Source organism: Mustela erminea, chromosome 1 (genome assembly GCF_009829155.1).
Source record: "Mustela erminea isolate mMusErm1 chromosome 1, mMusErm1.Pri, whole genome shotgun sequence".
Classification (NCBI taxonomy): domain Eukaryota; kingdom Metazoa; phylum Chordata; class Mammalia; order Carnivora; family Mustelidae; genus Mustela; species Mustela erminea.
Genome location: NC_045614.1, coordinates 13,354,441 through 13,375,996, shown reverse-complemented (window position 1 = coordinate 13,375,996; position 21,556 = coordinate 13,354,441). Strand labels below are relative to the sequence as shown.

General features: G+C 55.7%; 1 protein-coding gene across 1 annotated transcript in view; it reads right to left on the bottom strand.

The window, feature by feature from the left end:
• SIN3B (SIN3 transcription regulator family member B) overlaps positions 1 to 21,556 on the bottom strand; it is a 34,439-nt gene that overhangs the window by 2,026 nt on the left and 10,857 nt on the right. The window contains 15 exon segments of the mRNA XM_032314804.1: positions 55 to 259; positions 498 to 592; positions 1,629 to 1,721; positions 1,926 to 2,021; positions 2,023 to 2,100; positions 4,477 to 4,503; positions 4,505 to 4,647; positions 4,842 to 5,451; positions 7,421 to 7,604; positions 8,329 to 8,567; positions 9,649 to 9,765; positions 10,604 to 10,811; positions 14,857 to 14,975; positions 15,467 to 15,556; positions 16,224 to 16,346. Coding sequence (XP_032170695.1) covers positions 55 to 259; positions 498 to 592; positions 1,629 to 1,721; positions 1,926 to 2,021; positions 2,023 to 2,100; positions 4,477 to 4,503; positions 4,505 to 4,647; positions 4,842 to 5,451; positions 7,421 to 7,604; positions 8,329 to 8,567; positions 9,649 to 9,765; positions 10,604 to 10,811; positions 14,857 to 14,975; positions 15,467 to 15,556; positions 16,224 to 16,346 — 2,427 coding nt within the window.

Here is a 21,556-nt window from a genome sequence, read left to right as displayed (position 1 = left end):
CCTGAGGCCCATGGCCAGAGCCCAGGCTTCTGGGCCGCGGAGCCAGGCGGGCACCTGCTTGGCCCGGCAGAGGGTCCCGCGGCGGTACATATAGTCCTCGGAGTTGACGATGAACAGCATCTTGTGGGTGCTGAGCTTGAAGCGGCAGTCCACGTTGCAGGCGCTCTCCACCCCGACCAGCCGCTTCCAGGAGCTCTTGGCCTCGCCGCGCAGAGCGCGCACCTGCTCACACTGCCACCTGCGGAACTTCTTGAGGTTCCTGGGGGAGAGGAGGAGCTGCAGACTGGGAAATCCTCATGGCCCGTAAGCATCGGGAAGGCGTCCCACTTCCCCGGGGTCGGAGAAAGGCAAGCAGAAGCAGTGGCAATCTCCACCCAAACCGCTCCACCGGCGCCACGGGAAACCCAGTCGGAAACCCAGTCAGACCCCGTGCTGCCGGCGGCTGGAGGGGCCGCCCTGGGCCCGCGGGGAGGAACCGCGTCTGCGGGTCCTCTTACCTCTGCAGGAACACGGGCTTCAGGAGAAAGCCCTCGGTGGGCGAGCTGGACGCCCCCTCGGTCCCCACGTACTGCTCCACGTAGCGAGCCAGGTGCTGTGGGGCCGGAGGGAGACAGTGTTTTCATCCCCACTCCCCAAAGCTCTAGGAGGATGGCGGCCACGGAGGAGGGATGCAAAACTGAAACCTCCAGACAGCCGCTCTGGACGGACCGCCGGTCCACAGCCCGGAGTTCGACAGCTGTGGCCCTTGGCGAGCCCTACCACTCCCTCGTACCACCCGCACGTGACAAGTGCCCACGGGGAACAGGGCCCCCGCTCAGAGAGCTGGGTCGGAGAGCAGGAACGACACCAGGGCCCATGCAGCAGGGCAAGGCCAGGGAGGGGATGGGGGCGAGCAGAAGGCGGGGCTGGCAGGAGCTGCCCAGGGCTGGGTTGGGTACGGCCTGCAGCGTCCGGGGGACGCTTCACCTGCTTGCCACCCTCCGAAAGCCAGAGGCTCCTCCAGACTCACGCCTAACCAAACCACATTTGCTGGAAACTTCTGGAAGGGGCAGGATGTACAGACCCCGACCCACACTCGTCTTGGAAAACACTTCATGTGTGGGGAGCCCTGAAGCACACAGGGAAGGATGCGGTGGGGGGGGGGGGGCCCACTGGCTGGGGGCTGAAGCCCCAGGACCCCAGGTGGACTGTGTATCTCGGAGTGCGGGCTGGGGGAGTTCCCCAACTCAAGAGAGTTAGAGAACTCTTCCAGGGCAGCATGACCGGAAGCCAGGGCTCTGAGCTTTGCGCCTGGACAGTGCGAGGTCACGCACCCCAGGGGGACATCACAGTGTTGGCGGCAGGAACAGGGCTGTGGGGGGAGGGCGGCCTGGCTCTCACATGGCCTCCTGCCCCGGGACACCCACTCTGGCTCCTGGGGCGCACGTGCAGCTGCCGTCCCGTCAGGCTTCCACAGACAGCGCTGGGGCTGCCAAGTGAGGCTGCTCCGGGTGGGACATTCTGTAGCCTGTACTCGGCCAGTGTGTGCCCAGGGCTTGTGGCGGGTGGGGAGCCCCCCAGGGCTGCCTGTGGCTGCCCCTGACCCCCACAGTATGTTCAAGGTGCAGAGTCCGGACGGGGGTTCTCACCTGGACCTCCACGGGGTCCTCAGTCTGGGCCTCCTCGGTGTCTAGAAGCTCGATGGTCATGATCACCTGCCCCTTGCGCTGGAGGAACATGACCTGGGGAAGGGAGGGGTGAGCAGCTGAAGCCGCGGGGGGAGCCAGGCGGAGGCTGACAGGTCATCTACGACCGCCTTCCCCAGCCTGCAGGGGCCCAGTAAGAGGAGTGGGGGTACCACATCGAGGGAGGCCGCTCCTCCCCCGTCGCGGGTGCCCTCCTTGCAGCCCCAGCCTCGTGGGGGGCAGAGAGCAGCACCCCCTCACCTTGAAGCAGTTCTCATCTGCCATGCAACGCTCGGCCTTCCACTGGTAGCTGGTCTCCCTGGCGGCGCGGACGCAGCGGGAGGAGAGGTTCCCCCCCGGCGGCACCCCGCTTCTTCTCGTTCAGGTAGAGCTCCACCACCTTCAGACAGACGTCGTCACTCACGAGGTGGTGCAGCTGTGGGGAGGGAGAGCCAGTCGGTGCCCCGCATGCATGCCCCCTGGGAGGGGGGAGGCATAGCTGCCGCCCACCTCTCGCCGGAGAGGTCAGCCAAGGCCTCGAGGGAAGGTTGGTCCGCGGGGCCGCGCCGGGGGCTGATGGCACCAGACCAGATCAGAAAGCAGCGCAGACCCCAGCAGACCGGACTGGACCAGCAGGCCCTGCCTGGGCGTGAGGAACGCACAGAGAAAGTACTAGAGCAAAGTGCCAGAACAGGGACGGCGACCGCCTGAAGACGGTAACGTGGCAAGTACCTTCTCCCTAGGTGTTGGGCTGTAAACACAATTCCTGTAATCCCTACAAACGCGGACGCAGGAAGAGAGCATCGAGGGAGCCGGGCAGCAGGGTCAGGCCGAGCAGCGGGAGTCGACACCCCTGGGCACCGCCACGACAGGCTCCTACAGACCCAGGGCCTTCCCTGTGGCTGCTCTGGTGAATAAACACAATGTGTGGCCACTCGGCGAGATCCCAGTAAGCACTGGCTGCTGTCACCAAAAAGAAGAAATGCTCAACAAATAGGATGAAAGAGGCAGAGTGCGACAGCTCGGCCCTGCAGGCTGCCGATGGCACCACGGATCGGGCCCCACAAGCATCTGGTCTGCTGGAAAGTGGAGCGCTAAGGGCAGGGCATCCTGGCCCAACCAGGGCTTCAGCTAAATAGCTCCATTTTTCTTTAAAAAATAAAAAGTAGACTTCTCGGGGCGTCTGCGTGGCCCAGTCAGTTGTGTCTGCCTTCAGCTCATGTCATGATCTCAGGGTCCTAGGATCGAGTCCCATATTAGGCTCTTTGCTCAGAAGGGAATTTGCTCCTCTCTCTGCCTCTTGCAAATAAATAAAAATCAAATCAAATATAAAAAAATGAGTTCTAGGGTGCCTAGGTGGCTCGGCTCAGTGGGTTGGGCCTCTGCCTTCAGCTCGGGTCATGATCTCAGGGTCCTGGGATCGAGTCCCGCATCAGGCTCTCTGCTCATCCAAGAGCCTGATTCCCCCTCTCTCTCTGCCTGCCTCTCTACTTGTGATTTCTCTCTCTGTGTGTCAAATAAATAAATAAAATCTTAAAAAAAAAAAATGAGTTCTACAGGAGATATTTGTGGAAAAGGGAATTAAAAAGAAAAAACAACGTTCATCAGAGTGTCCGATCTGGTCCAACTGTCGGGGTGCTACAGACGAAGCTGCCATCCCCAGAATGGGGCCCCACTGGGGGCACACTGGACGCCCAGCCCCATAACAGCTGGTGCACAGGGGAGTGTCCCCGTGCCAGAGACCAGGCTGCAGGGGCCTGCCGGGGGGGAGGGCTGGAAGGAGGCAGGGCTGGTGCTGTCTGGGAAGACCCACCGAGCTGCACGCTCCTGTGTGTTTCTGCCTTGATGAGAAGTCTGTGAAACCTGAAAGGAAATGCCATTTCTAGCAGCCGTACCTGGGTGGGAGAGTCAGGACACTACTCTTTCCTCGGCTTTTTTGCTTTACGGTGAATAGCCTTCCTGGGTAAACAGGAAACCGAGTCAGGCTGAACGGTGCAACTCTGGTGACCGAGCAGGACTCACATCCCCAGACCACGTCTGCCTCATCAGAGGCTTTGCTGTTTATAATAACGCGACTGAGGCACGTGCCTGATTTCCTCCTGTGGACACAGCTGTGGTATCTCCTGTTCTCAGCAACGCGGCTAACCGGCCGACAGTCTCCCTCCAGGAGGAGCAGGCTACGGCTCCTTACATGTTGCTACCCTCGACAACGGTGTGTCGACAAGGAGCCAAATGAATCCTTGTATGGTCGCCAAAAGGTGGCAACAACCACGTGCCCGTCCGCAGGTGAGTGGATGAGCCAATGGGGTCCATCCACATGATGGCGTGGGAGTTTGCCACAGAAGACAATGATCTTCTGACAAGGCTAGATGTGGGTCAACCTTGGAAATAGCATACTGAGCTCGAGAGGACTCAAACTGGAAAGGCTACAAGCGGCTGGGACTCCATTTATGTCAAACGTCCAGAACAGGCAAATCCGTAAGACAAAAGACAGACTAGCGGCTGCAGGGGCTGGGGAGGAGAATGAGGGAGGGGTGACAGCGCATGGGGACAGGGTCTCCTCTGAGGCAACAGAAATGTTCTAGAACTAGATACAGCATGACAATGCCACTGCACTGCCTTTTCACTTGGAAAACGTGTGAATTCTGTGTTACATGAATTCTACTTCGATTAAAGAACGAAAAAAAACATGGGGGCCCCGGGGCCCTCTGCATAGCACGGGCTGCGGGCAGGGCCGGGGCAGGCAGGGTCTCTCCCGGAGGGGCTCGAGGCCTCCCGCCGCCCCGCTCACCGCCTGGCCGGCGCGCCTCACCTGCCTGGCGATGCTCTGCACCAGCTTTGTCCATGGTGAAGCCCACGTACGCGTGGATGGTGAACATCTCGCGCAGCGTGTCCTCGTACTGCGTGGGGTCGATGCTGCCCTCCAGCAGGCTCCGCACCATGTCCAGGAAGGCCGGGTAGTACTCCTCCAGCTCCACCTCACCTGAGGGGGGGCACAGCGGTCACCCAGGGCCAGAGACACGCGTGGCCCTCCCCAGGATGAATCCGAATCTCTGTGGCACGCCGCCTCCCGCCACAGACGTCCTCGTTCTCGGCCCGAGGTTCCGGCACCTGCGTCCCCGCCCGGCCGGTGGAGGGGAGCCCCCGTGCGTCACCCCCGGGGGCCCGAGGCCTTACTTGGCTGCTTCAGCCGCAGCTCCATGGCAGGGTCGTTGCCTTTCTCCCGGCGGCCCTCGCAGAGCAGTTTCTCCCTCTCCTTCTCGGTCCGGTACTCGAGCAGCTGCTTCTGCGCCTGGCGGTAGATCTTCAGGAGCCTGGAGCACAGGGTCTGGTGGAGGCGCAGGAAGAAGTACCAGTTGTTGTTGGCGAAGAAGAGGCTGTACACGTCATCCAGGGGCTTGTGCGGCGGTGGCGGCGGCGGCTGCTCGGCGGCCGGTGTCTCGCCCACAGCCCCCTTCTCCTCCGGGGGGCTGCTCTGCGGCCCCGGTGCTGGCTTCTTTCGGTCGCCGGCGTCGGCACCCTGACCCTGGGGGCTCCCCCGACCCTCGTCGGCGGAGTCCTCAGACGCCCCCAGGTCCAACTGCTGGGAGAAGAAGAGGCTGGGCACGAACTGGTGCACCAGCTGGTGGATGGTGCCCTGGTCCTCCTTCTGGATGGCTGGCTGCCGCTTCACGTAGTAGCTGATGAGGGCGGCCGCGTCCTCCAGGATCTGTCTGTCCTCGTACACGAAGATGAGGTGTGGCTCGCTGGAGGGGGCGCTCCGGCCCTCAGAGTGCTGCTCCTGGTGCTGGGGGGTGGGGGAGAGGGGGACAGGCAGCCATTAGGCACAAATGACCAGCTGGGAGAAGTCCAAGAGATGGGGGCCCCAAGGCCACAGGGCTCTAAAAGCATCACACTCTGGTCCTGGGTGCAGCCCAGAGCCTCCCACCTGGTCCCATTCCCTGGCCCCCTCCAACCACTATCCTCTCTGGGTCTAGAGTGATTTGACTTAAAGGAGCACGGTCACCCCTACTGCAGCCCCCTAGACCTTCCTGCACTGCTCAAGATAGGACCCGAGTCCCTGGCATGTCGTCCTGCAGCCCCCACACCTGGCTTCTTTCAATGCTTTAGGGCTGCTGAGCTCCCTCCTGCTGCGTGCAGGACCTTTGCACGTGTCCCTCTGCTCTTTGGCCCTGGAAAACCACAGCCTCTGCTCAGTCTTTATCCAGCTCATGACTTTGCTTCCTGCGAACCTGTAGATGATCATGTTCCCTCCAGACTACCCTGAACTGCCTGCTGAAGTCAGGCTGGATGACGCTCTCTCCTGGGTGGCACCGATCACCAGCACCAGGCACGAAGGCTACACACACCCACTTTGGAAAAGGTGAGCGTGGATGCCATCCCCACGGGCGGGGAGCTCACAGGAGCAGGGCCAGGTCTCCATCACCCCTCAGTGACCAGCCCAGAGCACAGCACTTAGGGGACTCCTCCAATAGCCACGAAAGGAGTGACCGACAGAAAACAGGCGCAAGGCCAGGGCCTCAGCTTTCTGGGGTAGGCGACTCTCTTTCTACCAGAGATCGTGCTCCCTCAGCGACGCTGAATTCTGCTGCAGCCGGAGACCTCCTTCCCCTGCAGGCGGGGAGTCCGGAGGGCTGGCATGTCCGGCTCCTGGCTCTGGCGTGACCTCCTCTTTCCTACTGCTTTCTGAGTTCCCATCTCACCTGTGCCACAAACGCCCTTGAAAACCTTTTTAAGTCCTTTCCTCAGAGCAAGTTCTGCGGCACGGAATCCAGAGCTGCGCACTGCTAACGGCCAACGGCGAGGGGCTCACTTCCCTATGCGCAAAGGACTTGCACGTGCAGGGCTCGCCAGGCTGATGGGCTAAGGTCTGGCCCCAAACAGTGCTGTGCCCCTTTCCTCTTGGCTCCCATGAAAAAGGAACTCAGTGGTGACCATGGAGGGCCTCAAGGGTCACGTCACCGACTCTCATTCTGATCATATCCCACAGACCCTATCTGGGGGAGTGGTGGTGGCGCTCTCAGGCCTGGACCACTGACTCGAGGATTCAAGTGAAGAAACCAATTAGCGGCAGGTGGGCCCTGCAGGGCTGAGGGTGGCCGGCAGCAGGGAGGCAGGAGGGAAGGGGCTTCCTATCACAGGCTCTCGCAAGTAGCTCACTCCCTGCACGCATTTTTCGAAGCCTAAATCCTCACAGCCTGGCCCCAGCCCTGCCTCAGTTCTGTGGTTCAGGCCCCAAGAGCCTGACTGTGTCAAAGTTGGCAAGAAGGTGCAGGGAGTGGCTAGAGGCAGAGCCCTAGGGTACGGAGCCCTGGTCTCCTGTAACTGGCCTCGGCAAGTGGCCACGTCTCGGACCTGTTTCATCGCTGCTAAACCCAGGACGCTGGTGCCGCATAACAAGGTCTTGTCAGTATGGGTCAGGTGGAACATTCCTTCTCAGGGTCTACCTGTGCCGGGCACACAGCTGGCAGCGGAGAAATGAAAGCTGAAGTCACTGGAAGGAAGGTCCATCAAGGCCCCGGGGGTAAGCAGGGAGGGGAGAGCCCCCACCAGCCACAGGGGAACCGCTACAATCCTCCCCCTGGACCCGCTCAAAGCTGAGTGCCACAGAAACATCACCTCGACCCCTATGTAGCCCTGCAAGACAGATGCTGGGGAAACAGAGGCACAGACAGCCGGCAGCCTGCCTGACACTGGTAGAGCCAGAGGCGGAGCCAGGATCCTTGGTCCGCTCTGTCCTGGGCAGAGAGCCTCACCTCGTCGTAGACGCTCTCGATCTCGTTGAGTAAGCTCTTGGAGCGAAGGGCCTTGGTGTCGTTCTGTTTGAAGTTTACAGCCTGATGGTCCAGGGACTTGAGATAGGCCTTCTCGTACTGCTCCCGCCAAATCTTGTTGAAGCCCTGCTGGGCCTCCCGCCACTCCTCCTCCTTAGCCTTCAGCCTGCAGGGTCAGAGGGGCTCAGCATGGGGACAACCCCAGGCCCCCACCCGTCATCCCTGCACGGGTAGCCTGTCATCCACCCACAGGCCCTGCCAAGCGCATTCCAAACTCGGGACAGCCGGTGCCCAGCCTGGCCCATGGGTTCCGTGCTGAAGAAAAGAGGGAGGGAGGGAGCGGTGGCTCTGTAGAACCAATGTCTGGTTTAGTTTCTCAAATATCACTGCCCTCCTCCCTGGTCTGGCCCATGGCACTGACACACTCTGGGTAGGTACTGGATCCGTCACTAGGCTTAATCGCTTGACTGCAAGCCCCACAAAAAAGGGACTATGTCAGCCTGGCTCAGCTCTGCAACCCCAGGGCTGAGGACAGTGCATGCTCAAAGGCAGCCACTTAATTAATAATTAATACCTGCTCACTAGCACAAAAGATTCCCACAATGTGTCACTAAGTAAATGCCAAGCTAGGACAATCCTATTTGTGCTTTAAAATAGTTACTTTTCATGTTCAGATATGATTATGTGCATGGTGGAAAGTTCTAGAAGGACACAGACAGTTGCTTAGTTGTGCTTTTCTTTTGGGAGTAGAATGGGGCAATGAAGAAGGACTGGAAACCACACTAAGCCAGCCTGAGATCCCGGGGACCCCCTCCCAATCACACTGTGACAAACAGCACTAATGAGCTCCACGGGGCTTGCCCATGGCAGGTGGGGCATCTGGAGGACACCTTTTCAAGACGACAGGGACAGCAGTGACCGGATTCTTCTTGAGGCTCTCGATGATCTCTGGTGCCTTGTCACCGTAAATGCGGTGGATGGCGCGGCGCTGGATCACCTCCGACGTGCCCCCCAAACAGTCGTCCAGCCGGAACTTCTCCTGGTCTTCAGGCGCCATCCGCGAGAGCTTCTTCTGCACACTTTCCAACACGCGGATCGTGGCCAGGTTGGTCTCCAGGACGACATCTAACTATGGAAAGGAAGGCAGGGGCCAGCTGTCGGGGGGCAGTGGGGCCCTGGGGACCGGCCTGAGTTGGCAGAAGAGATGTGTGGATAGAACTGATTAACTTCTGTGTCCCTGAGGGGATGATGGTGGATGCCAGGCCATGGCAGCCCTGATGCGGCAGCTCTGGGGGCCCTTAGCGAGCACGGCTGGTTACAGGGCTGGACTTGTGGGTTCCTTACCACTGCACAGACATCCAGCGGCCAGAACACAGATGGACCCATCTGGGGAGGGCGATGGGCCCCAGGCTGACCCACTTTGTAGGTATCGATGGCATTTATAAAAAGGGAGGACTCGTGGTATTCGCAGCCCTGAGGATGACTCCACAGGGCTGATGGGGAGCGGTCCCCAAAGGTAACACACTGGAATTCCACTTATGACAAAGTGACAGAGATGGAGGACAGGTAGTTGCCAGGGGTCAGCAGGGAGGCAGGGAGGGCCACCAAGGGCGGCAGGAGGGATCCCAGGGGTTGGGGGAGCAGTGCGGTATCTTGGTGGTGGAGAATACCACACACACGTGGACACATGCGCACACACAAATATAAGTTCAACAGTGAAGATGAGAATAAGATCTCAGGGTGTGTCACTGTGCCCGTGATTTTACAAGCTGTGACCACTGGGAAGAAGGCTCCCCGGGATCACTTGCTGCATGTAAATATACAAGACCTCAATAAGCATTCCGATGGAAAAATAAATAGGCCCATTTAAAACGGAAACAAATAGTACCACTGCCTAGCCAGCCTGAAGGCTAGCAAGTCGGAAAAGGGACACTTTTGGTCACTGGAAAAAAAAAAAAAATGTTTGGCAGAATTTGCCTACTAAAAAGAAAAAAGCGGGGGGGGGGGGGGGGGGGGGCGGGGGCTACTTTTGGTGCTGCCCTCTGCTGGAAAGTGCTGGAATCCCAGATACTCGAGAAGAGTCTGGGGAGGGTGGGTGGGGAGGATGATGGGGGTACATCCAGGGGTGGAGAGAGAGAGAGTAAACTGGAGAAGAGGGGACAGGCTCGGACCCCACGCCTCCCTCATCCCAGCAACACCAGCACACACACCTCAAAACGCTCGTCCTCACAGCGGTGCAGCTGCTCTTCGTAGGGCGTCTTCTTGGAGCTGACGAAAGTGGAGTCCTCTGACCACGAGGGGAAGGAGACCCAGGTGTCATTCAGAACCTGCACCAAGAGGAAATGCTATGACCAGTGCAGTAGGCTTCAGTGGCTAGAACCATTTACTATGCCGTCCAGCATAAAAGATATGAAGACAAGTCATATAATCCGGATTTTACAGGAAATTAGCTTCTCAAACCAAGAGCAACCTTAGTTTTAAAGTAGTTTAAGGAGAAAACAGGACTTTGGTCAAGTAAACAAATTGTACTATTTCCGGGGTTGGCCAACTTTCTCTGTAAAGGGCTAGATAATAAGTATTTTAGGTTTTGTGGGCCAACCCCCTGTCGGCAGACTATCCAACTCTGCCTTTGTCCTGGCAAAGCAGCCACAGGCACTATGTAAATGAACAAGCATACGTATGTGCCAATAAAACTTCATTTACAAATACAGGCATAGGGCTGGATTTTAGTTTGCTGACCCCTGGACTACGTATCCTGAAATCCAGCAAGAACTCTTGAATTCTGGAAACAGAGTAACAGCCTGTCTATTAACCCTGAAAAGGTATTCAAATGGTCAAGGTAAACGGAGACATACCAAGGGCACCAAATCTGGGACAGAGCAGGCTCCTAGCAGAAATACATGTAAACCTAGAGGGAGGAGTAGGCCAAAGCCAAGTCCAAAGCCAAGGCTCTGTGGTTTGCCAAAGCTACCAGCAGGGTAAGAAGCCATCGTCTCAGCTCAGGCATTTTGTCTGCTACCACATCCCAGCACCTACTACTCAGTATTTGGGGTGTGGGGTGGGGTCGAGGCTTAGTTCTTTCATGTAAAACATGGGTGATGGGGTTTTTGCAGCGTGGGGGGTGATGCACCATGTAAGCTGACAGGAGCCGCAGGGGAGCACTACCTCCTTGCAGATGGCCGTCCTCCCACTGCACTTGGGCTGCTGGTAGGTTTTGGGGAGCGCTCGGTAGCTGGATCCAATGCGCTTGCAAGACGCGTAGTCAATTTCCCGGCTTATTCCATCCCCGGATCTGTCGCTCATGGGCGGGGCGAATGACAGCTCTTTCACCCCCAGGAAGGACTTGAACTGTGCAAAGAGTTCTGGAAATTTCCTTCAGAAACAAAGACAAACAGTAAGTTGGCTTCCCTGGGGCTTTCTGGGAGGGACCTAGCGATTTGAGAATGGCTTCCTGCAGACACCTGCCAACGGTCGTCAGGGGCGAGGGGGAACCGAGCATCAGGTGTGTGTCCTATGCTCAAATATGTGAGTAAATTTGCCTCTCACCCCTCCGTCACCTGCCACGTGCCAACACTAACGGGCGAGCCTTGAAACGTGCTGGAATAGACAACTCAGACTGGCAGAAGCTGGGATTAGTGAGGTTTTTTTCACTGAAAAGGGCCAGGCATCAGGCTGGGGGTCGGTAAGCTACTACCAAGCTGTCCGTGCCTGTCCTTGCAAATAAAGTTTTATTGGTACACCACTGTGTCCATTTGCTTAGTATTGCCTGTGGCTGCTTTTGCACAACAAGGCCAGGGTTCAGTAGTACTGCCCCTTGGCCCTCGACAGATAAAAGTCCGACTCTTGCTCTGGAATCTTCCTCCCTGAGGGAGATCCCTCCCAGGAAAACCCTCTGCAGACGCGATCTCACAAGTCACAATGTCATGGCCATGCAATGGGAAGGTCTTCATACAACTGCTCCCCAATGTCACCTGGATTTGTGATTAAAGCTCCATCGGTGGAGCGTGTGGCTCTTGATTTGGGGATTGTGAGTTCGAGCGCCACACTGGGTACAGAGATTACTTAAAACAATCTCAAAAAAATAAAAAAATCCCACTGCAAGGATGCATTACTTTGACGGGGCACAGCGATCCTGCCACCCGCAGCTCCCTTCCTTCGTGAACTGTAAGGCCCCCTCCTGAGATGGCTGTCCACTGTGCCCTGGCTGTAGGGACCCCATGCCAACTTCACTCATGAGGAAAACCCACGAGCAAACGGAAACGCAGGGTGGAAAGACATCAACAAACCCATGCAGACGACATCTGACGTTGCAGCTGTGATAAACGCCAACTGTGAATGCTCCAAGGGGGAACAGTCCCTCCGACACAGCCCACTCCAGTCCTGACCCTGGCTGTGCCGTCGGCAGGTGGCCGATCTCTAGACCCCCTTTCCTGGCTGCCCCTGGGTGCGCAGACCCAGATGGAGGTTCACAGTGCGAGAAGAGGCCTTGTCAGGGTGATTGTTAGCCCAGCCAGGCGTCACAAAGAGGCCCGCTGTAGTTCTTCGCTGCACACCCCTGGGGCCCTCCCCCCACACTGCTCTCGGCATGTGGAAATAGGAATCGCGGACCCCAACCCAACACTGCCCCCCTGCTCAGCACCTGAAATTCTGAGCTCCTTCATTCTTCTCCCTTAATCATCACCCCTGCCCCTGCCAACTGCAGGAGGTAGTGCTGGCCATTCTGCAAACAAAGAAACTCTGATGTGCTAATAGGAAGCAGGGTCCCAATCCAGACTTGGGGCTAGTGATGCACCCAACTGGGCACGCCCGCCCCGCACAGGCATCCCTAGGCCCCTCACCCACCACAGCATGTCCTCTTTCCAGCAACCGTGCCCACTCCTTGGCCAGGACCCACACCCAGGGTTCTGATTCTGAGCTCACACACACTGCTGTGGGGAACGAGCACATAATCCAAGTCCACACAAAAAGCCAGCCACGGTTCAGCCAAGGGTGAGTAACGGCGCTGTGCTGCTGGGGCCGTTTTTCAGAGTGTCAGGAGATCCTCACTAGCCTGGGAGAGTGAACCCAAGGGAAAGGGACACCCTGACGTGTGTACCCCCTCTGGATCTCAGGAAGCACTGCCTGACGACCCTAACTTGACCTCTGAGTATCCCAACCTATGGAACATGACAGTAGCACTGACTGTAGAAACTGAAGACAAACGTCCTTCATTACAGACCCTGCTGAGAAAACCTCGATTTGTACAAGCAAGGGAATAGCATGCAGTCGCTACGAATCACGTAGGCTCACGGCTGACACCAAAAGACATCCAAGAAAGACATCCAAGATATACCGAATTAAAAAAGAAAAAAAAAAGAGGCTGCTGCAGCCCAGCCTGACAGCATCTTGTCCTGAGGGCAGAGGAGGGGCGGAGCGCCGGCATCTGGGCTGGGCCACCCTAGATTCACCCATCACCACCGCAAAGCTCTCTCTGAAGAGCGGTCTCTCAGCAAAGTGAGAAGTATTCACTCTGGGCCTTAGCCTCCCCATCCTTAAAATATACTAAAAAACCGGGGCGCCTGGGTGGTGCAGTTGGTCAGGCATCCGACTCCATTCTTGGTTTTGGCTTGGGTTGTGATCTCGGGGTCCTGGGATCAAGCCCCGAGTCGGGCTCTGCGCTCAGCAGGGAGTCTGCTTGAGTCTCTCTCTCTGCCCCTCCCACTCATGCTCTAAGAAATTAAAAAAAAAAATCTTAAAAAAAATTAAAAAATATATCAAAGCACATCAAATGTGTCCATGAGCCCACATGATGCTTTAAGAAAAAAAAGAATCGATCTGAATAGGACAGGAGTGTGACTCGTCAACCAGCCATTATAATAAAGGGAGAAATCAAACATCTACTCTGGGCCGCCAGAAGGTGAAAAATGCTGTTGAGGTTCTCTCTTTTGCAACTTGCAGAGAACACGATCAAGCCACAGAAAGAATGTGGACACCACCGCCCCCTGACGGACAGAGGGACATGGTGGACAGGACTGCAGGGGTGGGGCGGGCCAGCACAGAGACAGCAGGCAATCAAGTGGGAGGGAGAGACTCACAGACATGTTCTAAAACCAAACCAAACCCAGACAAGGCGGCCAGAGCGAGCCCTGTGCTGGACAGCACCTGAGCCAACCTCAGTGCGGGGAGGTGCTCACTTCCAAGGGATCCTTTTGAGGGGGGAGGGAGCATGATGTGACGGCACAGGAAGGGGCTCCCTGGGGGTGGCGAAGGTCCGTGTGGGACTTGGGTGGTGGGCACAAGGGGCTTTGCCTAAAAATGACTGAAGTCATCCGTCATTCGGATTCCTGGACCTGTGCTTTATTTTATATTTAAAAATAAAACTTAAAAAACTTTTCTTAATTAACAGTAAAGGGGTCAGGAAGCACCTGTCCCTGGGGATGACTTTAGGGCTGAATAAAGCTCCTACGCAGTCATTACATACCATGCACGCACCACATTCCAGACACTGTTTTGAAGGTCTTACGTGTAGGGCCCGCTTGCAGCACTCTGAAGCTGTGTGTGGTAGCTCTAGAAATCCCCATTTCACAACAGGAAAACTAAGACTGTCTAAGAAACTCGTCCGACATGTGAGAGCTGAGGAGCAGGAGGTGGTGCTGGGGCCTCTCCCTTCTTAGAGCGCACGGTGCCCATGCATCTGCCTCCCGGAAAACTTCTGCACCCCCAGCAGCCGCCCCAGCCCCCGGGGTCTGTCCACGTGCTCACACCCCACGGCACAGGCTACTGGCAGCAGGCCGCTGACCAGGTGACCACGGCTTCTCTCTGGCCCGCAGGGGTGCCGAGTGGCTGCTTCTTTTTTCCTGGCAGTTTCTGATTGGCAGAATTTTTAAAAGCACATATCAAAGGGAATCTCTAGAGGATTATTCTGGGTGAAGAAAACCCAGTCCACGACAGTTATGTATGGTGTGATTCCTCCCACAGAACACTTCCGTTGGGTAAGTTTCAGAGCTGGAGCGCAGATCAGAGGTTTGCCAGGGGTGTGGGACCCAGATCCGGGTGGCACGCAGGACGGACGGACGTGGGTGTGGCTATTATAGGTCAACACAAGCATCCCTGTGCTGCTGAAGCCGTATCTTGACCGATGGGGTGGACGCAGGAACTTCGCAGGGGATGGAGCTGCACGCAAGGGGAAAACCTGACAAGACGGGCGGACTCTGCAGCGTCAGCATCCGGGCCGCCACGGTGGGAGAACAGGCCAGGACCTGTCTGTGTTCTTTCTCTCTCTACTGCGGCTCAATCTAGAATGGCCTCCACCACCACAGCAATTTACAAACAGAAATCAAAGAAAGCATTTACCGTTTTCCACAAGCAACAAGCAACAGAAGGGTAGACAGAGCTTACGGACACACACCTGCGTGGAAGCCCTGGGAAGGGTCACTCACCCCAGAAACGGGCTGACGAGCTGGAGGAGCTCGGAGCCGGACACGAGCTCCTGGTTGAAGAGCGCGATGCAGCGCAGGAAGTTCTCGTAGACCTCCTGGCTCTTCAGCACCCTGCGCACCTGCGGGGAGAGCAGATGAGGGGACCCTCGAGGGCCAGCCCCACCCGCACTCCTCACCCCCTGCCCTCACTTGGCTCAGGCCCCACTAGGTGAACACGGAGTCACCGAGGCACGTGCTCTCAAGTGACGGGCTGCGGTCAGCAGGGCAATGGTCTCCAGACAACTAATTCACAGCCTGGAGGGAATGTGCGTGAGACTAGCTCGCTGGCTCCTGTTAGCTATTGGAGTCAACTAGCTACTGACCCCGGGCGGGAGCCCCACAGCCACCGGCCTTTAGAAGAGTCACACAGCTTCGGGGAGACCAAAGTGTGCCTTCAGATCTGCGTGGGCCCCAAGCTCTGTTGCCTCCTGCCGGCACCGCCTCCCACCGTGCGAGCTGGTGCCAGCCCCTTGTCCCCAGCCTGCCCCAGCCACTGCCCAGCCTACCAGGTCCCTCCCCAGGCGCTCCCGTCCTGCACACCGAGCAGTTGAGGCCAGCCTCGACGGCTCACCTTGTCGAAGAAGGAGAACTCCTGCAGGGTGCCGTACTTCCCCACGGCAGCAATGGACAGGTCTTTGGTACCTCGGAGTTTCATTTTCTTCTGTGGAGAGAAACTCTGTGCTGTGAAGGCCCGAGGGACTGGCTGGGGTCTGCCCGGGACCCCTGTGGAGGAAATCTCGGGACCATCCCCCTCAGGCTCCGTGCTGGGCTCTAAATTTCGGCAGTTTAGGGCTTTGGTATTAGGCAGGAACCTTATGACGTTGGGAGAGGAAGGGAGTGGTATCCCTTGAAGAAGGATCAGAAACCTCTCCCCCTGCCTGTTTTGTCCTGTAAGCTGTGACAGTGGTGGCAGGGGCAAGAACAGGACGAGAACAAGATGAACCCAGAGAAACTATGGTTTTAAATCTCTGTGAAGAGTTTTGTCTCTAAGTTGGACTCAGACCAGAACTTGGCTGCTTGCTTGAGGCACTGAAGACCCTATAAAACCATCTCCCAATGCAAGGCCTATGTCTAGAGGACACAGAAGCCAGCTCGAAGGGGTTCCACCGGCCAAATCTGAGCCAGTTTAGACGCCAAGATGAACAAGTCACGGATTACAACCCAGAGTAGGTCACCCAATAAAGAGAGACGAAGAAAAAGCTCTTCTTCAGGGTAGAAAGCCAACTAGTATTACAGCTCCTGCACACTGCTCCCTAGGTCATCTACAGAGAGGGGAGGCTGCTGGGGGTCCACAGAGGGGGACATCTATGTGCATAGCTGACGGTTACCTTGGCTGGTGCAGATACTGGACGGAGAAGTGAGGGCCGAGAGCGCTTTTTGCTGTGTTCCAGGTTCTTCTCATGCTCACTCTTATGGACACTGTTCATTTCGCATGGCCCATTTCCTGTGAACTAAGAACACAAACACGGGGGGTGATTAGTGTTGGAGAGATACAGCTGGGCCCCTCAGTACTGGCTCTTGGTGTATATGAGTGTGCAAAACCACCTCGGGCTCGGCCCATGGCTCCAGTGAATGCTGCCTACCACAGCCTGGGACCCTGTCTGCATGTGAGGCGACTCTGGCTCTTGAGATGTCCATGTTGATGAAGGGAGAGACCTGGATACTCAGATTATCTGTTTCCCTGACACTTCTGACAGTTCTTACTTTTTATGATTCCATGTCCCCACTTGTAAACGTGTGAGCTAGATGGACCCTCAAAGACCCTTTGGGCAGGGGCTGACATATTCACCATGCTGGGCCCGTTATCGTAAATAAAGTTTTATTGGCACATAGCCATGCCCACAAGCCAAAGGGGCTATCCCACCATAACTATGCAGCCAAGTCTTTGTAACAGAGATCCGATGGCTGCAAAGCCTAAGGCACTTACCATCAGGCCCTCTACAAAGCAAAAAAGTTTGTCAACTCCGACTTAGGCCAAGTGGTCATGTTTAATTAGGACAGTATCAAATTTCATCTTTGGTTTCTTTTTCCTACTTTTTTTTTTTAAGATTTTATTTATTTGCCAGAGAGAGAAAAGGTGAGCACAAGCAAGGGGAGCTGCAGGCAGAGGAGAAGCAGAGTCTCTGCTGAGCAGGGAGCCCGACGCAGGGCTCGATCCTAGGACCCCAGGATCATGATCTGAGCCGAAGGCAGATGCTAAACCGACTGAGCCCCCCGATGTCCCTTTTTCCTGCTGTTTTAATAGAACTTCAAGTTTTAATATAAAGGGCAGTGAAAAAAAGCTCAAATTATACAACAGATTCTATGTGTTTTAAAAATTTAAAAATTAAAATCAATTTAAAAAAAATTGATCCAATCGCTTAAAACGTCCAAGATGCTCCAGTCAACGCACTCTGCTGAACTGGTAACAGGCGCTACTTCGAGAAACTGAGCGGTGGGAGCTTTTCTGAGGGAGACCCCTGTTTTTCCTGGGCCGGCTCTGCCAGGGTCCAGCCTCGCAAGTGCAGGGTGTCCAGCAGGGGGCGCAGCGACCACAGCAATCAGAGAATAGGCGGCCCCAGCTGCCCCTCCTGCGGCACCCTGGCCACCACTGATAGGAAAACTCCAGAGGGAATTAAGTAAGGCTGCCCTTGGAGCAGGCCCCGCAGAGCTCCCAAGCCTGAGTATCTGCTGTACACGGCCCCCCACAGCTGTGGCGGAAGGTGCTCTGCGCTCGCCTCACCCAGGCCAACCACTGCTGACTGGGCTCAGGAAAAGAGCACCACCAGAGGCTGCAGCTGGGATGGCGTGTTTGGGGCTTGTCTGACCGTGGTGCCCTTGGATCTACCTCTTACATCCCAGCATGGGAGATGGGCAGCCCCCCGGGGAAAGACAGGCCCGGCCAAGTTCAGGACAGCTTTCCCCTCTTTGGCAGGGATCAGGGGCCAGCAGCGTGTCCTTTCTCCACACCCCAAGGAGGCCGGAGATTGCAGCCCTGCCTGGACAGGAGGTGGGGGTGGGCAGCCGTCGGAGCAAGGGTGCATGGCTGAGGGGCCCTAGCAGGTCACCTCCCTGAGCCTCAGTTCCTCCTCTCACAGTCAGGGCCAGGCAGCATGTGGCGCCATGCAGCTCCAGCTCCTGGGGGACACGGAGGGAGGCCTGAGGGCCCGCAACCCACACAAGGGTGCGTGGCAGGCAGGAGGCAGTGAGAGTCCTCCGCTCCTCGTCTCTGTGACCCTGGAGCCTGCAAGGAGGCTCTCTGGCAAGCAGAGAAAGAAATGGGAGTGATGCCAGGACGGCACAGAACATTATTTGGGAAAAGGAGGCCAAGCCCAAGGAGGGACACTGTGCTTCGGGGCTGGGTTTGGAAGGGAAGGGGGCTGAGAGTGGACGTGAGCGTGGGGACATGAGGAGTTAGGCTCAGCTGGAAGTGCAGCCACCTCTGGTGGAGGTGAGCTCCCTGCCCCCCCAGGGAGGGGGTCGGGAAATCCACACTAGGGCTTTGCTCAGCTCTCCCCAGGTACTCCCCAGGGGCCTCCCACAGGCTGACTGGTCCTGGGGAAGCAGAGGGAGGCCTTGCCACTTGGGTGGACACTCGGGGAGGGCAAGGGGGGAATGGACAACACTGGCACTAGGAGGGGATGGGGACAATCCATCTGGATCCTCCACCTGCTTTTCCTGAACATTCCCAGCTGTTCTTTCTGGAGCATTGCACACGTGCTGGGCTGCACGCAAAAGCGCTTAGAGGATGACGGCTTGCCGAGTCGGAGCAGGAAGGCCTTTATCCCCATGTGAAAGAGAAGGAAACCAGGCCTGGGACATGAGTGAGGGCATTGGCTCAAGCCCTCCTGAGCGCATGCGGATACGGAGTGAGTGTCTCAGCCTGGGCTGTGTGCTCCCGGGGCCCTGCCTAGCCCTCCAGCCCCAGAGGACATACAAAACTCCAGGCAGGGTAAAGGGACAGGCGACAGCTCCAGGACCAGACGTCAACCCTACGGAGAGAGACAGAGCTTCTCTGATTTTGAGTCAGGAAGTATTTCCAGGTGGCATCCTGACTTGGGTGGCATTGATGGGCGCTGGAAGGCCAAGTGATTCTTGATGATCCAAACCCAGACCCCTGTACACACCCACCAAGCCTCTCCTGCTGCTCCCCAGCCCTGCCCACCCCCCCCACCGCATCTTCCTTTAGAAGCAGAACCAGGAGAGGTGGTAGTGATGCACTTGGGCCGGCGTTAGTGGGGGAGGACCGCTCGTGTGCACAGGACCCAAGCCACCATCCAAAGCAGAGAGGAACAAAAGGAGGAAAAGGAGTAGCCAATAAACTCGAATAGAAGCGTGTTTCTTCCATCTGACAAAGGGGTGTTTACAAAAAGCCCATAGCTCCCAGAACACTCAGGTGGAAGATGGAAAGCTTTTCCCCTAAGATTAGGAACAAGACAAGAATGCCTCCTCTCACCACTTCTATTCAGCTCAGTAATAAAGGCTCCACTTCAGCGATTAGGCCAAGACAAGGAACGAAAAGGCATTCACAATGGAAAAGAAAGAAAACCATCTCTATTAGCAGATGGCATGGTAACATGCATATAAAAAAATCCTCGTGAATATACAAAGGCTATTAAAGCTGATAAACAGACTCAGCAAAGTCGCAGGAAGCAAAACACACAAAAATCAGTGGTATTTGTATACACTCATGATGCACAATCCAAAAATGAAATTAAGAAAAAAAAAGAATAAGATATTTGGGATAAATGTAACCTAAGAGGTGCAAGATAAGTACATCAAAAACCACGAATGTTGCTCAAAGAAATTAAAGATTTAAATAAATGCAAAGAAACCTCATGCTCACGGATCAGAAGACTTAACATTATCAAGATGGCAATATTCCCCAAAGCAATCTAAAGATTCAAGGCAATCCCTATCAAAATCCCAATGGCTTTTTTTTCCTTTTTTTGCAGAAATGGAAAAGCTGATCTTCAAGTTTATATGGAATTCCAAGGGGCCCTGACTAGCTAAAATAATCTTGAAAAAGAACACAACTCAAATTGCATTCTGAACTTAGGGCAAAGTTACAGTAATCCAGACAGTGTGGTGCTGCCCTCAGAAGAGACATGTGGGGGTTGGTCGATGGATTGGAACTGAACAGTCCAGAAATAAATCCATACAACTATGCTCAACTGGTTTTCAACAATGGTGCGAGGACCATTCAACGGGAACAGAAAAGTCGTTTCAATAAACTGTGCTGGGAAGACTGGCTCCCCCCTCAGGAAAGAATGGAGTTGGATCCCTACCTCACACCATACACACAAAAAAATTAAATCAAAATGCACCAATGACCTAACTATGAAAGCTAAAATATAGAAACTTTTAGAGGAAAATACAGGAGGAAACCTTCCTGTCCTCAGATCTGGCGGAGATTCTGAGACACTAAAAGCATAAGCAACAAAAGAAAAAACAGGTAACTGGATTTGATCAGAACTAAAAACCTGTGTATGTTGAAGGACACTGGAAATGAAAAGACAACCTACAAAAAGGAGAAAAAATTTTAATAAGAGCCTGGTATCCAGATATATATATATAAAACACTTACAGCTTAATAATAAAAAGATAAACTAAAAAATAGGCAAAGGAGAGACATTTCTCCAAAGAAGATACACAAAAGGCCAAAAGGCATATAAGATGCTCAGTATCCTTAGTCATCAGGGAAATGGAGATCCAAACCACAATGAGATACAACTTCACAACGACAAGGCCATAACTGAAAAACAGACCCAAACACCCAGCGTCGGTGACACTGTGGAGCACCCTGCTGGTGAGAACAGAAGATGGCGCAGCTGCTGTGAAACAGTCCGGCACTTCCTCAACAAGTGAAACACAGTCACCCGTTGACTCAGCAATTCCACTCCTAGGTACAGACTCCAAAGACCTGGAAACACGGACTCCAACACACCCTCCCGCACGAACATTCACAGCAGGCTCACCCACAACCACCAAGAAGAAACCACCCAAATGAACGCAAATGGATGGCAGGATATGCAAATTGTGGTCCGTCTGCACAGCGGCGGAGGACTCGGCCATGAAAAGGAACGTGATGCCGATGCATGCCATGCCGCGGGTGAACCCTCCAACAGCCCGCTAAGTGAAGGCCAGTCACTAAGGCCACTTGGTGTAGGATCCCCCGTGTGTCACCTGTGGAGAACAGGTGCAGATTCATGGCTGCCAGGGACTAGGGGAGGGGGAATGGAGAGTGACTGCTCCCAGGGACAGGGTCTCCTTTACGGTGATGAAAACGGTGTGGAACTAGACAGAAGTGCTGGCTGCACAACACGGTGAATGTACCAAATGCCGCTGACCTATACCCTTTATCCTTTCATGGTGTGTTTCATGTTATGTGAATTTCGCTTCTACTTCTAAGAAAGCCTTATGGAGAAAACACAAGGGAAAGGACATGGAAAGCACAACCCAGCAGGCCTCAGGCCATGATGGTGGGGAGCACGAGGCTGAGGATGCAGCCTGCACCCTCGACCCCCCTACCCCAGACCCCTCCTCATCCTCTCTGCCCTCACTGGCAAGCCTCACAGTGCCCGACAGGCACGTTCCCACAGGGCACTGGTTACAGACAGGTCTCCTCCCAGCTGGCCCTCACCCCCCCGAACACTGTCTGAAAGAGGAGCCCCCCTCAGGA